Below are 14609 nucleotides of genomic sequence, written 5' to 3' on the forward strand. Positions count from 1 at the left end.
CTTCCCCCTCCCCACAGGTGCCTGCCTTGCTCTGCCCTGTCTCATGGCTTAGGACTGAATAGTTTGGGAGGGAATTGGAGCAGGGCAGGGCAGAAATCGTGAACTTCATTTATAAGTACTAAGAGTGGTTGTGGCATTGGTGAGTTAATTCCGACGATTTTGTGTATATTATGGGAGAGAGTTTGTGAGTAAAAATGCCAGTGTTGGAAATGAGGGTTCTCACTGTAGAGAAAAGGAGAAACCAATGTGGAGTGGGGAAGGTGAGTTAGACTGTGGTGTTTATGGATTTGAATTGGCGATATCAGTATGAACAATCAGTATAAATTTTTGATGTCTAAAACATTTAGCCCTGGCCTGGATGGCTTAGTTGTTGGAGCATCATCCCATACACCCTGTTTGATCCCTGGTCAGGGCGCATATGACAGGCAACCAATCAATGTTTCTCTCTCACATTGATGTTCCTCTCCCTCTTTCTCCCCACCTTCCCCTCTCTAAAATCAATAAGCCTGTCCTCAGGGGAGGAGGAGCTGTAGCAATGAGCTCACTAGGTACCCAGATCTTGCCTTCTAAAGTTCTCCCTTGGAGAAATGCCTGATTGTGATCTTGGTAAAGAGGGCACAGGTCAGCCTCGAGCACCTCACTGTGGTCCTCTCCAGTGAAGGTGGGCTCGACGACCAGTGGAGCCTCAAAACGATGTGGGAGCTGCCCGGAGGGACTCCCTCTGGGCTGAAACTATTTTCATTTCACAATTACTTAGATATTTTGTATTTGTATATATTTATTAACTCCTTGTACCTGGATCCTATACAACTGTAACAGTAGAACAAATTTACAAATAAACAAATAGTATCATAAAAGGAAATAATCAGTGGTAGAAAAGTCCCGGGACTGATGGGATATCACCATGTGCTTCATCTGAGTGGGGCTGGAAACAAAAGGTGGAAAGTAACAGGAAAACTAAAACTGGAACTGCCCTTTGACCCAGCAATTCCGCTGCTGGGATTATACCCTAAGAACCCTGAAACACCAATCCAAAAGAACCTGTGCACCCCAATGTTCATAGCAGCACAATTTACAATAGCCAAGTACTGGAAGCAACCTAAGTGCCCATCAGCAAACAAGTGGATCCAAAAACTATGGTATATTTACACAATGGAATTCTATGCAGCAGAGAGAAAGAAGGAGCTTATACCCTTTGCAACAGCATGGATGAAACTGGAGAGCATTATGCTAAGTGAAATAAGCCAGGCGGTGAGGGACAAATACCATATGATCTCACCTTTAACTGGAACATAATCAATAGAAGAAAAAAGCAAACAAAATATAACCAGAGACATTGAAGTTAAGAACAATCTAACAATAGCCGGGGGGGGGGTGGGGGGGGTGGGGGGGGGACAGTGGGAAGGGGATTACAGGAACTACTATAAAGGACACATGGACAAAACCAGGGGGGAGGGTGGAGGTGGGGGAGGGAGGTGGGTTCAGCTGGGGTGGGGTGGAGGGATGGGGAGAAAAGGCGTGCAACTGTAATTGAATAACAATAAAAATTAAAAATTAAAAAAAAAGAAAAAAAAAGAAAGTAACCTGTCCAACTGGATCTCTGCTCTTGTGCAAGTCTCAAGAGTGCCCTGTAGGGGGCACTGTTGCAGGTGTCAACTCAGGTCCCCTCATTGCCCCTTTCTTGCAGTGTGCCCATCTACCAGCTTCTGTGTGCTTTGATGCAAATGTGTGACCGTGGTGACCTGTCCGTTGTGACCTGCTTCCAGTGTTTGCCATTAGACTGTCACAGCCCCCTTGTCTTCCCCACACACGGAACTGGGAGTGCCTGGGACTTGATGTCTCTGCAGTGGAGTACACAGCCAATAGCTGATTGGTACTGGAGACCAGTTGAGATTAGGTTAAGTCTTGGGTACAGTTTATACTGCAGAGCTCCCCATTAGGATCATAGTGAGACTGGAACTCTGCCTGAAATCCCATCCTTGCTTGTCTCCCTCCCCTCTTCTCTCCCGTATCCCCTTACTGGGTCCCCTTCCCAACGACACATCATTTACATTGAAACCTTCATGTAGGGTCTGTTTCTGGAAGAACTTGAACTAAAACAAGTCTATTTCTGGGAGAACATGAGCCCAAATGTGCCCTTCTGGAGTCGAGGAGCCTTCAGCTTCGAGCTGCAGTATACTCTCTGTCACCCGATGTCCACATCCTGAATGCACACAGCCTCTGGCTGGAGACATCTTCCCTGAATATGGAAAGGGGCACAGTATGTGTCGGTGATGGATGGATGGCTCTGATAGGTCCCTGGTCTCTCTCAGAGAAGCAGGAGTCATCATCTAAACCATTAGTTCAAGATCTAGCATCAGGGCTCTCTGAAGCCTACAGAGGAATTCGTGCAAGCTTTGCTCTTAAAAAGTGTGTGAGGCAATGACACTCTAGGGGTTGGGGCAGGTCTTGGGATTTGGGACCAGAGTAGAGTGTTCTTGCCTCAGGAGTCACCGAAAGTAAAGGATGGAAGTTGCTGGCAAGCCTGGGTCTGAAAAGCTGGGGATGGGGTCAGTCACTGTATCAAAGAGGATGAGCAGTGGACATCGAAGGTGATCTGCAGCAAGGACACCAAAACCAGGGAGGTGACAGAGGTTCAAACTCTCTTTGGCCTTATGCATTGAAGCGGGGCTGCAGTATAGCTTTCCGGGACCTGCAAGACAAGATCCTCACATTAAGTTACGCAGAAAATATGGTCGTAAATGCCTGTCTTCTCATGGGGAGAAATAGAGAAGGTGTCACGGGAGGGGAAATGTGTGAGGAGATGCTCCATGTTGTGTGGTGAGCATTTTAAGTTTTTCTTCTCTCATACTATCAGGAGTTTTCTAGCCCAGAAAAAAAATGATGTTATTTACAAATAACCCTAAAAAGTTTATTGCAACCACTTCTTTTGTACTAAAGTAGGACTTTGGAGGGTTATTCTCATTTAGATATGATTTTATCATTATCAGCAAGGTGAAAAGAGCTTAAGTAAATATATTTTCAAAACAGTGATGATGAGACAAAGTTACCACAATAAACAAAAACGATACCCACTTTCTTTTTCTTTCTTCCCACACCGCTTCCTGAAGTGTAAGCATCGGGGATAGGAAACTTACACAGCTTACATGTGCTGTTTCTTCTCGTCTCCTTAAGCAGACTTCTGAGCCTGGAAGCCAGGCTCACAGTGTCCCAAATGCCAGGATGGGGAGTTTTGCTTATGTTATTCAAATAGTGGAGAGCCTGTGAAAGTGTTTAAAGAGGGTCAGTGCTATATGATAGGAAGATCAATGGATTGACTAGTTAGCTGATCAGTTAAGTTAAAAACAAAGAGACTAGTTGAGTGGGGTAAGAGGTGGGCAAGTGCCCACCCTCAACAGTATGAGTGGGAGGAGGAAAAAGTGGAGCAGCAGGTGCAGACTGATGACGTCAAGTGAACAGGGCTTGTTGATTAGAGGTTCAGAGTGCGATCCAAGGAAGTAGGAACTGAGAATGAGCCCCAAGTGCAAGATCTGGCCCAGTGATGGACAGCACTACCCTTCACTAAGGAAGAAAAATGTAGGAGGAGCAGGCAGGTTTGCAGGGGTTGAGACCGAGTTGCATGTAGGACACATCCCATGTGAACTGGCTTTGGGAGATAGATTTCTACAAAGCAGTGGTTTGTAAGTCTAAGGCCAGGTTTAGCTGTAGACAGAAATGATGATAATGACCGACCAGTTCATCCCTCCAGGTAGCGTTCATTTGCCTCTTCTCTATCCTGTCCAGTGTTTATCAGCTGGTTGTCAAGGAGGAGAGACTGCAGAAGTCACGGCGGGCAGCCGACATCATTGAGTGCTTTTCGGTGCCTGTGAGCTATAGGAACGCCTCCAGCCTCGATTCTCTGCACTACTTTGCTGCCGAGCTGAAGCCCGCCAACCTGCCCGTCACTCAGCCCTTCACAGTGGGTGACAACAAGACATACAATGGCTACTGGAACCCCCCTCTTTCCCCTCTGAAAAGCTACAGTATCTACTTCCAAGCACTCAGCAAAGCCAATGGCGTAAGTATGGCCACGTGGAGGCCGTTGCTTGTCTTGTTCGTATTTTTCCCTTTCTCAGGTGCGAAGGCAGTGCGGCTTTAGGGCAGAGGTTGACAAGTAATGTCCATGAGCCAAATCCAGCCCCATACTTTCATTTTGGCAAATAGGCTGTTTAATTTTTTTAAGTTTTTCTTTTATTAATGAGAGAAAGAGAGAAGGAAGGAAGGAAGGAATCGAGGGAGGAACGGAGGAAGGAAGGAAGGAAGGAAGGAAGGAAGGAAGGAAGGAAGGAAGGAAGGAAGGAAGGAAGGAAGGAAGGAAGGAAGGAAGGAAGGAAGGAAGGAAGGAAGGAAGGAAGGAAGGAAGGAAGGAAGGAAGGAAGGAAGGAAGGAAGGAAGGAAGGAAGGAAGGAAGGAAGGAAGGAAGGAAGGAAGGAAGGAAGGAAGGAAGGAAGGAAGGAAGGAAGGAAGGAAGGAAGGAAGGAAGGAAGGAAGGAAGGAATTCATCGTTCGACTGATTTATTTATTCCTCGATTGCTTCTTGTATGTGCCATAACCGGGAATCAAACCCACAACCTTGGTGTATTGAGACAACACTCTAACCAACTGAACTGCCCGGCCAGCGCTACTTTGTTTTTACTACAGCAGTACTTTTTCATTTATATAGTCTCATGGCTGTTCTGATGCTGCAAAAGTACAGCTGAGTAGTTGCCGCAGACTCTATGCCCCATGAAGCCTAAAACATTTACCATATGAACCTTTACAGAAAAATTTTGCAGATCTCTGTATTAGAGGATTAAAAAAATGGTGTTTCACTTGGATAAATCACATGGCCTAAATCTTAATTTCCTCATCTATAAAATAGCTATTAATTTGATATCTATGAAAGTACTAAGCATATTTTAGTTAATTGGTGAACACTCGCTTCTTTATGATGACCATTAGTCACATTAGAAAATGTTTTCTCTCCCCAAGACAAGGTAACCTCTTTTTTGTATCAAGTATTTCATCGGTCAAAATATGTCTTTTATGCAGCTTCTGTGCATTGCTCTTGGTTTATACCCTTAGGGACCAACAGAACCCATGCAGTCACCTTCCCAGGTGGTATTCCTTCAGTTACAGAAGATCTTTTGTACCATCCTCTCCCCCTCTTCACAAACACACCCATCCGGTCTTAGTTTCTGCAAGCTAAGTATCTTTAGTTCCTCTCACGACACAAGTCTGTCTTTCCCGCCTACGATGCTTTTGTGGACACACCGCACGTTACCATATTTCACGCAGCACATACGTGATGGATGACAGCTGTACGCTGGGCCCCATCGTTCACGGTAATGTTACGTTGCACACGCCCTCATGGGAACGCCCGGGAGTGGAGAAGTGAGAAGGTCCCTGCAGGGGGGAATGTTGAGACAAAGGCAAGATGCGGTGAAGTGTGCAGAGGATGTCCTGCACGGGCTCTGGTGCAAAACCGAGACTTCAGTCTGTCCGTGGCACTCCTTACCTGGTGAGAAACCTGGTTTGAGGAACCAATTAACATTTAAAATGTCCACAGACCCACTTAAATTCCACATTGGTATTTCAGTTCTGCATTTATTACTGGTTCAAGCAACACTGCTCACAGAGACGAGAACATTACGGAGAGAAGCAGCCAGACTGCCTTCCACCTGTCCATCTGGTCTTCCCTTTGCGTGAAACTCTGACGTGCTAAGGAGGAAGACATGAGGATGGGCAGGAGCGTCTCGGGGCCCATCTTGCTCCTGATTCTCTGCATCCACACCGCCAGGGTTTTGGCTCAGCACGGCTCTGGCAAGGTGTGGCTTTCCCTGCTCTTGGAGACACATCAAGAGATGCTGTTGGGTGTGCATGCTGTGAAGAGGGGAATAGCAGTCTGTCCTCGGTTCACACTCTGTTACATTCCTACGAAGATTCCCATAAAAACCCAGCAAGAGACCGAGTCTACAGAACCCCAAAAACTGATAAATGGACTTCAAGTGGAGCATTGCTGGCTGTGGGCAGGAGAGCAGGTCAGGCAGGTCTTCTGGGGGTTTACTCCCCAAACGTCCCACAATGGACCTCCTTCTCCAGACATGGGGTTTTCCCATTGGGAATGTAAAGCTGCCCCACTCTGAAGCTACCGCGTCGAGGAACCAGTGTCTCTTACTACGTCCAAGAGGAGCAAGGCCAGCTCATTCATAAGCAGTAGTTGCTTCTGCGTTCAAGCCCACGCCATGGACTCCCGTGTTGGATCTAACACTCGCGGCAGTGAGACACAAGCAGGACTGGGACTGGGAGGGTCCAAAGGCCAGCTGTCCTAAGGGCAGAGCAGGCCTCACAAGAACGGAGAGGAAAAGCTGTGGGGGCCATCGTATTTGCAGAGTGTTGTATTTTTCTGGTGAGAGAAAGACTACACCCTGCTTCAGGTTACTGTGCTTGGTATTAAGTTTTCCTGAGCAGGGTTGGGTGAAAGGGCCGCAGGAGAAGAAAAGCCTTTCTCAGGCTGACAAATCTATGCCTGGCCCCTCTCAGGTTTCTTCACGTCAAAAAGCAAGCACACGGTGCAGCTAAGCCTGGAGGATTTTTGAGGAAAAAAGTGTTATAACCCACAAATTCCTTATCAGCCAAGTTGTTGTTCTTGTGCAAATACATCAGAAAGACAGTTTCAGAATCCACAGGCTCTCACATGCCCTGCTTCTAATAAATCTTTCAAAGAGCAATTGGCTGGGCAATGAATCAAAGTGGAGAAAACAAGAATAAAGAAACATGGGGTAAAATGACCCATAGTGAGTATAGAAACTAATTATACGTAGCGTTAATGCTAAGTGCTCACTCTAAATATGTTACAAAAGAGAAGGTTAATATAAAAACTAATTACTTAAAGAGAGGATGTATAGTGTAAAACAATTAGCAATTGTGATCTAGGTCTATAATTCACTATTGTGTCCAAAAAAACTGAGAAAAAGAGAATTTTATGAGTGTAAATAAGAATCTGCTAATTTTCTCACTTTAGACAGGATGGAATAAATATTACTATTTTGTTTTTGATACTGAGAATATTTTTTAAAGTGTAGTTTTTAAACATAAAAGCAGCCTTCTAAACTATTACTTAAAAGCCAGGAAAAAAAAAACAACCTATAAAGAAAAGGGGGAGAAACAAAGGAAATTATAAGATAAAACATATCTTAAACATAAAAATCAGCAACTATAAGTCACAACAAAAGACAAAAGCACCAGATATTTTTTAAGTGATGCTTCTCTTCCCTCATAAAAGGGGAAAACTCTATCTTGGGTCGAATAAAAACCAGAATTCGGCAAATCCATGTCACCAGAAGATTAAAAACAAAGGACGAAGCCAAGTTGTTAAACCAGAAGAATTAGTTTTAGTTCAACTAAAACAAGATATAGGAAAGAGTGACTTGTTGCAAGACAGTTGTGGGCCAGGCTGAATAATTCACTCTCAATCAACCTCATTACTCCCAAGTTCACCTGCAAGTTCCAGTCAGAGCAGAGTAAGAGAACGTTAGGGTCCAGATGTCTTTATTCTGTGGATATTAAGGATTTGTTTTCGCCTAGCAGAGTGGCTAAGCGTTCAGTCTTTACAAGCACACTGCCTACACACACAGCCCTAGTAACAGTGTGACTGTAAGTAAACCATTAAGAGAGTTAGATATTACTGATTAATTAAGTAAATATCTAGCAAGCACATAATATATGTAAAAAAAAAAGAATGTGTACTTCTAAGCCGGGAGTAAGGCAGTAAGCCAAACAAAGAACTCCCTGTCCTCAGAATGTTTATACTCTGGTAGAGGAGAGACCAAAAATAAATAAATACATACATACATACATAAATAAGGGAAATGATATGAAAAAGTAACTGGTCGCTGGATTGAAGAATGTGTGGCGGTCCCTCATTAAGTGTTGACTGACACTCGGGTGAGGATAGACATCTCGTGACCTCTACCGCGACCCGTGTGAATGTGGAGCGTTTCCGATCCAGCCGTGTAGACGCTGATGGGGGGGTTCAAGTGCGCTGCACATTGAGAGGGATGGTGCTCGCGTCCTCGCAGACATCTTCACAAGGTGTGAGTTGTTCACAGGCACTGGAGTTGGGAACTGGATCAGATTAGTGTTATCACAGTTACCCAGGGATGCTTTCCTTTTTAAATTTTTTAAAAGTATTATTGTTTTCCTTATTACAGTTGTCCTGATTTTTTCCCCTTAGCCCTCTTCCACCTACCCCTCCCCTTCTCCCACAGTCAATTCCCTCACTGTTGTCCGTGTCCATGGGTCATTCATACATGTTTTCGTGACTAATGCCTTCCCTTCTTTCCACCATTATTCCCCTCCCCCCTTTCCTCTGGCAGCTGTCAGTCTGTTCCATGTTTCCATGTCTCTGGTCCTATCTTGCTCATTGGTTTATTTTGTTCGTTAAATTCCTCTTATAAGTGAGATTATATGGTGTTTGTCTTTGGCTTATTTCACTTAGCATAACAGTCTCCAATTCCATCCATGCTGTTGCAAAGGGTAGGAGCTCGTTTTTATTTTTACTTTCTGCTACATAGTATTCCATTGCGTGAATGTACCACAGTTTTTTGATCCACTCATCTACCGATGGCTACTTACGCTGTTTCCAATACTTGGCTATTGTAAATAGCACTATTATGAACATAGGGGTACATAGGTACTTTTGAACTTTTGATTCAGGATTTTTAGGGTATATTCCAAGCAGTGAAATTGCTGGGTCAAAAGGCAGGTCCATTTTTAATTTCTTTGAGGAAACTCCACACTGTTTTCTGCAGTGGCTACACCAGTCTGCATTCCCACCAACAGTTATACTAGGGTTCCTTTTCTTCCACATCCTCACCAGCACTTGTTGTTTGTTGATTGGTTAATGTTGTTGTTATTAATTATCACCATTCTGACAGGAATGAGGTGATGTCTCATTGTGGTTTTAATTTGCATCTCTCTGATGGCTAGTGATGTTGGGAGAACATATTTGCCAATGACACAGAGAAGAGTTTAATCTCCAAAATATATAAAGACCTCATATGACTGAACACCAAGAAGTCAGACAATCCAATTAAACAATGGGTGATGGACCTGAACAGACACTTCTCCAAGGAGGACATACAGATGGCCCATAGACGTATGAGAAGATGCTCAGCACCTTGGATGCTTTCTTAATGAATACAACAGCAGTTCCGGCTGTTGGGGCACTGTCCTTGATGCTGAATTGGAAGCGCCTTTCTTGTGACTCGGGCCATATTGTAACCATTTGTTTTGAATAGCTCGTACAACTGTCTTACATGTAGCCTTTATAGCATTTTAGAGTTGGATACATTTCCAAGTGTCATCTACACTAGACTAGAAGCCAACGAGATTATCTCCAATGAAGATTCTTGGCAGGTTGCTCCATAGCCTCAGCTTGGCCACTGCAGTTCTCTGGAGAGAAAGAGAGTTCATTCTGGGGGGAGCAGGCAAATCATCAGTACTTTCTTCCTCCTGGAAAGCCACATTCTGTCTCCTTAACTCTCTCCTCTTGAGCACTTGTGTTGATTTGAACAAAGTAAATCTTAACCTTGGAGGAAACACGAAAGTACCAACCACCATCCCTGGCCACGCAGGCCAGTTCTCATTGATATTTAGCATGCAGTTACTGCTGTTGCTCACGTGGCGTGATTTCCCTGTCTCTTTCATCCATGTATTCTGTTCTCTCATAGACAGACGGCTTTGTCCCCAGGCCCTCCTTAAAAAGAAATGCCCCAAGTCTAGCATTGTAGTTCAGGTAGTTACGTCAGCAACACTTGAACTACCCTTCTTCTCGTGATCGTTTTCTAAGACATTATTTCCCAAACATCCCAAGACACTTTTCTAACTTCAGGACCTTCACACAGTTGCTATTTTACTTGAATCTTTCTTGGGTTTATTCTTTGCAGAATTGATACCTTCTTATTTTTCAGACCTCATCATTTTTTGCGTGTCCTTTTTTATGTTTTGTTGTTTATGCTGTTACAGTTGTTTCAATTATTACCCCCCACTGCCCAGCCTGCCCCCCACTGCCATAGTCAATCCCCACCCCATTGTCCATGTCCGTGGGTCCTTCATATGTGTTCCTTGGCTAATCCCTTCACCTTTCTTCAAACATATCACATCCTCTGGGAACTCCCCACCCATATTGTATATCTAAGATTCATCCACACCAGTACTCACTTGCATATTAACTGTTTGTTTTCTTTGTATCACTGGGCATGGTTTAAATTGCATTTGTTTCTGTGTAGTGCATGCCTGTCTCATTAGACTGAGCTCTGGAAGGCAGGAACTTTTTCTTTGCTGCTGTATCTTCCACACTGAGTACAATATTTCATGCATGGTAAATTCTCCATAACCCTGTTATGAATGAATGAATGAGGCTACAAACTATTGTTATCTCTGAGTCTGTTTTCTCACGTATAAAATGAAAATAGTAATACTTACTTTACACACTTACTTTGAGAGTTATTTGAAAAGAGATCTCAAATACTAAAAGGCACCAAACAAGTGTGAGTAGAGCCTGAATTCCCATTCAGCAGAGCATGAGAGACGTGGCTCTGGGCTATTTCCACCGTAGACAGATGAGGCTTTCAGGACTTTCTTTCAATCATAGTAGTAAAACTTTCCCCCAGCTGTCTCATTTCCAAAGCTCCAGGCTCCTGGACAGCCCTGATTTCCTCCAAATCCTCCAAATGGTACCCAGAGTAGCAGTCTCCGTTGTAAACAGTGGGTGGGTGCCGTTTTGCATTGTTTTCTTTCCCACTCGTCACAGAATGAGGCCTGCTGAATCCACTGTTCTCTGCTTCCCACCACCATTAGCCATGATTGTGAAGTTGAAAGGACCATAATTAACGGTTGAATGCAAAACAAGTGTGGCAAATTCATGCAAATATCTATCAGAAGCCACCTCTTCTGGGGCAGTGTGGTTGTGCATGTTCTACTTATGCAGAGAGAAAACTCTTTCCTTGCCATATTCTTTCTATCAAGTGGGGACACATTTCTCCTGGTTGATGCCTCTGCCAAAGGGTGAGCTAAATAAGTGAAGTGGGGAGGAGAAGGGGGATTGTCCTCTTTCTCTCACTGCCTCTCCCAGGTCCTGGATTCAGTTGCCTCTGAGAGCAGTTGGAAGCCAGGTGCTGGTTTGAATAGGTCGTCATGTTTGTGGTGCAATCACATTGTAATAGTTGGGATAATCTAGGTAGGCGGGGTTAGGGGAGAAAATCTGTGTCTGTGAGTGAATCGAAAGAAACTATATTTAGTTGTGTTCAAGACCTGTTGAAAGGATATTTGCATGTGGGTGGGCTTCCGATGGCATGGTAAGATGGAAAGAACTGACACCTGGACATCAAACAGACGTGGCTTTGAATCACAGCTGTTACTAACTAGTGAGCTTAAGCTGGTTACGTAACATCTCAGGATATATCATGGGATTAAAGATCTACCTCCCCATTTGGGGGAGGATGAATGAGACAATGCATTTAAGGCTTCTGTCACAGTTACTGCAATATTTGTACTCGTTCCCCTTTCGCTGGGAAGGGGCGGGGGGAATTGGAGCATCCTCACCTGGCAGGTCCCCATCTGCCCAGTAGACCCACCTGGAAGCGCACACCTTCCTCACTCTGGAGGACCTCCTGAGCCCTGTCAACAGCTGTTGACCGTCTTCACTCGCCCATGACCCGGTTGCTTCATCACCCCACCACAGGGTTTCTTCTTCGTTTAACTTTTCCTACATGGTTTAAAGCCTGACATCTGTGTCTGTTGAATCTTTTAACTTAATTGATCTTGTCTTTGGAGTATGATCTTGCCCCTCCCAACCCCATTTCCTTGTCCTGGTTTTAGTGTAGTGACTGTCCACGTGTCACATGAGAAAAAGCTCAGGTGAACCGTGGACTGAGCAGATGCGGGGGACCCAAGCTCCAATGGGGTAGAGCTACGACCACACAGGATATCTCTTGGCTTGGGTCCTAGATGTTTCATCAGGGAGTTTATGAGAAAGCTCCTGTATCAGTTAGGATGAAGTCAGTTATGCTGCAGTAACAAACAAGCATGGAGTCTCAGTGTATTACCAGAAAAGTATCTTTCACTCCTTCATGTCCAACATGAGTCAGCAGAAGAGCTGTGCTTATTGTCACTCAGGAACTCAGGTTAACGGAAAGTCCATTTTGACATATTCTTTCGCAATCACCAAGGTAGAGCAAGAGAAGTGTGACAAGTAGCCTCTGGTTCTGAAAAGTTCCCATGTAAAATGATACGTAGCACTTTTGCATTCCATTAGCACTTTTGCATCCCATTGGCCAAGGCTAGTCATGTGACTATGCTTAACTTCAAAAAAAAATGAGGCAGTGCATTCCAACTATGTGCCTACAGGGAGAATGGGGATATGCGAGAACATCCTAATGACCACCGCACTCCCCCATTATGCCCTAAGCTTTCCCTTCAAAGTCTCATAACACCCAGATCCCCTCTTGAAGCACCGACATAGTTCCTATCAGAGGTCCTGAGAACTTTCTATTGTTGAGTGCCTTCTGTATCCCAGACACTAAGCAAGGTGCTCTCACCTGTACTGCTTCCTGATTGGTCTCCCAGGCAAATGACTGCACTTAAATCACTGGCTAGATGGACTGCCAGAAGCACCCTGGGGTCACGGAGAGCTTCTGTTACTCCATGCTGAAGAAGGACGTTTAGGAACAGCTTTCTCTCTTTACCTCCATGGAGATATGGTAAAGGGATGCCTCGTACTCCCTGTGCTCCTGTTCCGCCTTGGAAGACAGCAGTCGAGAGGCTTCAGAAAACCTCAGATCTCTCCCACCCGTTAATGGCAGAGCCGCGGTAACAGAACACTGTGAACCCAGGGCCTGCATGTATCCTTTTTCTGACTTGTTGCCATAGTCCTGTTAGGATCATATTTCTGGGGTTTTTTATCAGTTCTGTAGCAGCCCTGGGGAAGTAAGTGGTGAAGAGGATGGAAACGGACATTTGGAATCCAGGGTTATCCTCACAACCTGTGTAGAACCACTTCTGAAAGCCTCGGTCTGGCATTGAGTGCCCCGTCCCAGTGTTCGTCTATCAGCAGAGCCTACCTTCTGTGCCCCATTACCTGCCTAGGACTGACTGCCTTTTAGTCCTCCGTGGATTCCGTCTCCTGGGGACCGCCCAGCCCCTCCAGGCCTCTGTTCTACCGTTTGAGATGTAGCACCTGATCTCAAAGGCTCTGAACTTCTGTCGAAGCCCTGTTGGGCCTCAGACTTCTCTTTCCAGGTGAGCAAGGAACTCCCTGAGTGTCATCTTGTTCAAATACCGACATGAGCTCTCCCAGGTTGCTAATTTATTTTCCCATTCACGTACCGTTCCCACAGATTTTATTGTCCCGGTATGAGACCCGAGAGGCCAAGAACATTTTCCTTTCGATGCAAATATACTTTCAACTCAATTGGAGCAGCAGATGAAGGGTACACAATTGTTGACAGCTGATCGTCTTGTCAGCCTGGGTCCGGAGGCATCAGTGTTCCAGGCTCTGTCCCCAAAACACTCACGGAAATGGCAGCCTACCGTCTCTGACGCAGGGTTTCTGCCTCCATCGTGCCCTTTCCAAACTGAGGGTCTCCGTGAGGTTCAGCCCAACTGGTCCCTCTGAATTTGGAAACTGGACCCACGGGTTTGTGTTCCAGCTCTGCCTTTTTTCTGCTACATGAACTGAACACCGGCCTACTAAACGCCAGTTTCCCCTTCGGTCGCATGGGGATGAGATGCCCTCCCGAGCTCCCTGGGGTCTTTGAGCGGAGTAAAAACTAGGGGTGAAAGCTCCCTGCTTATTCCTGAGCACTCTTCAAATGAAGGTGTTCCAAACATAAATGTGTGTGTGTGTGTGCAAATTCAGCATGTGTGTATGTACACACACATATACATACACACATAAATATTCCAGCATGCGCATACATGCATGTAGCTATATATACATGTATGTGTGAATGTGTATCTATTCATACTCAGTTCAAATAAAATTTCACATTACCTCAGGAATCGTAATGGAAGGAAGGCTATCACTGCACCACAGTCCTAGCATAGGTAGTTAATGAAATAGGACGTCATCTAGTCCTCTCGAGCTTCCTGTAAGCCAAGGCAAAAAGAAGCATATAGCAGGTGAGCGTAGCTTCTCTTACTGGATGGAAAGAAGCTTACATATATTTCATGAGAAATCCTAGAAGGGGAATTTATCATATGTATAGTAAATGTATAAATACACACACACACAAGGGGCCCTGAAGAGACACCGGTCAGTATCATTACCCCTTGTTAGTTCACCCTGTTCTCTCTTCTCCATCAATGCTGTCATACAGTACTAACCCGGAATTAACATGGAGCCGCTTACACACAAATCATCTGTTTCTCATGCCATGTAATGGCCTTAATGCTGTTAATTAATGCCATTGAACAAGATTAATGGATTTCACATTTCTTTCCTCTCTGCATTTTTAGTGGGTGCGCTTACGATGGGGTCTTTCCTGTGGCACAGATTGGCGCTGACTATCTGCGTGACCTCACACAAG

At 44.9% G+C, this 14609-nt stretch overlaps 1 protein-coding gene across 9 annotated transcripts in view; it reads left to right on the top strand.

The window, feature by feature from the left end:
* The window catches only part of PTPRT (protein tyrosine phosphatase receptor type T), a 928354-nt gene that overhangs the window by 726058 nt on the left and 187687 nt on the right, over positions 1–14609 (top strand). For all 9 annotated transcript variants that reach the window (XM_053926541.2, XM_053926537.2, XM_053926540.2 and 6 more), the window contains one exon: positions 3784–4057. In XM_053926541.2, the coding sequence (XP_053782516.1) occupies positions 3784–4057 (274 nt within the window). The remainder of the gene's footprint in view (positions 1–3783; positions 4058–14609) is intronic.

Source organism: Desmodus rotundus, chromosome 6 (assembly GCF_022682495.2).
Source record: "Desmodus rotundus isolate HL8 chromosome 6, HLdesRot8A.1, whole genome shotgun sequence".
In the NCBI taxonomy this organism is placed as follows: Eukaryota; Metazoa; Chordata; class Mammalia; order Chiroptera; family Phyllostomidae; genus Desmodus; species Desmodus rotundus.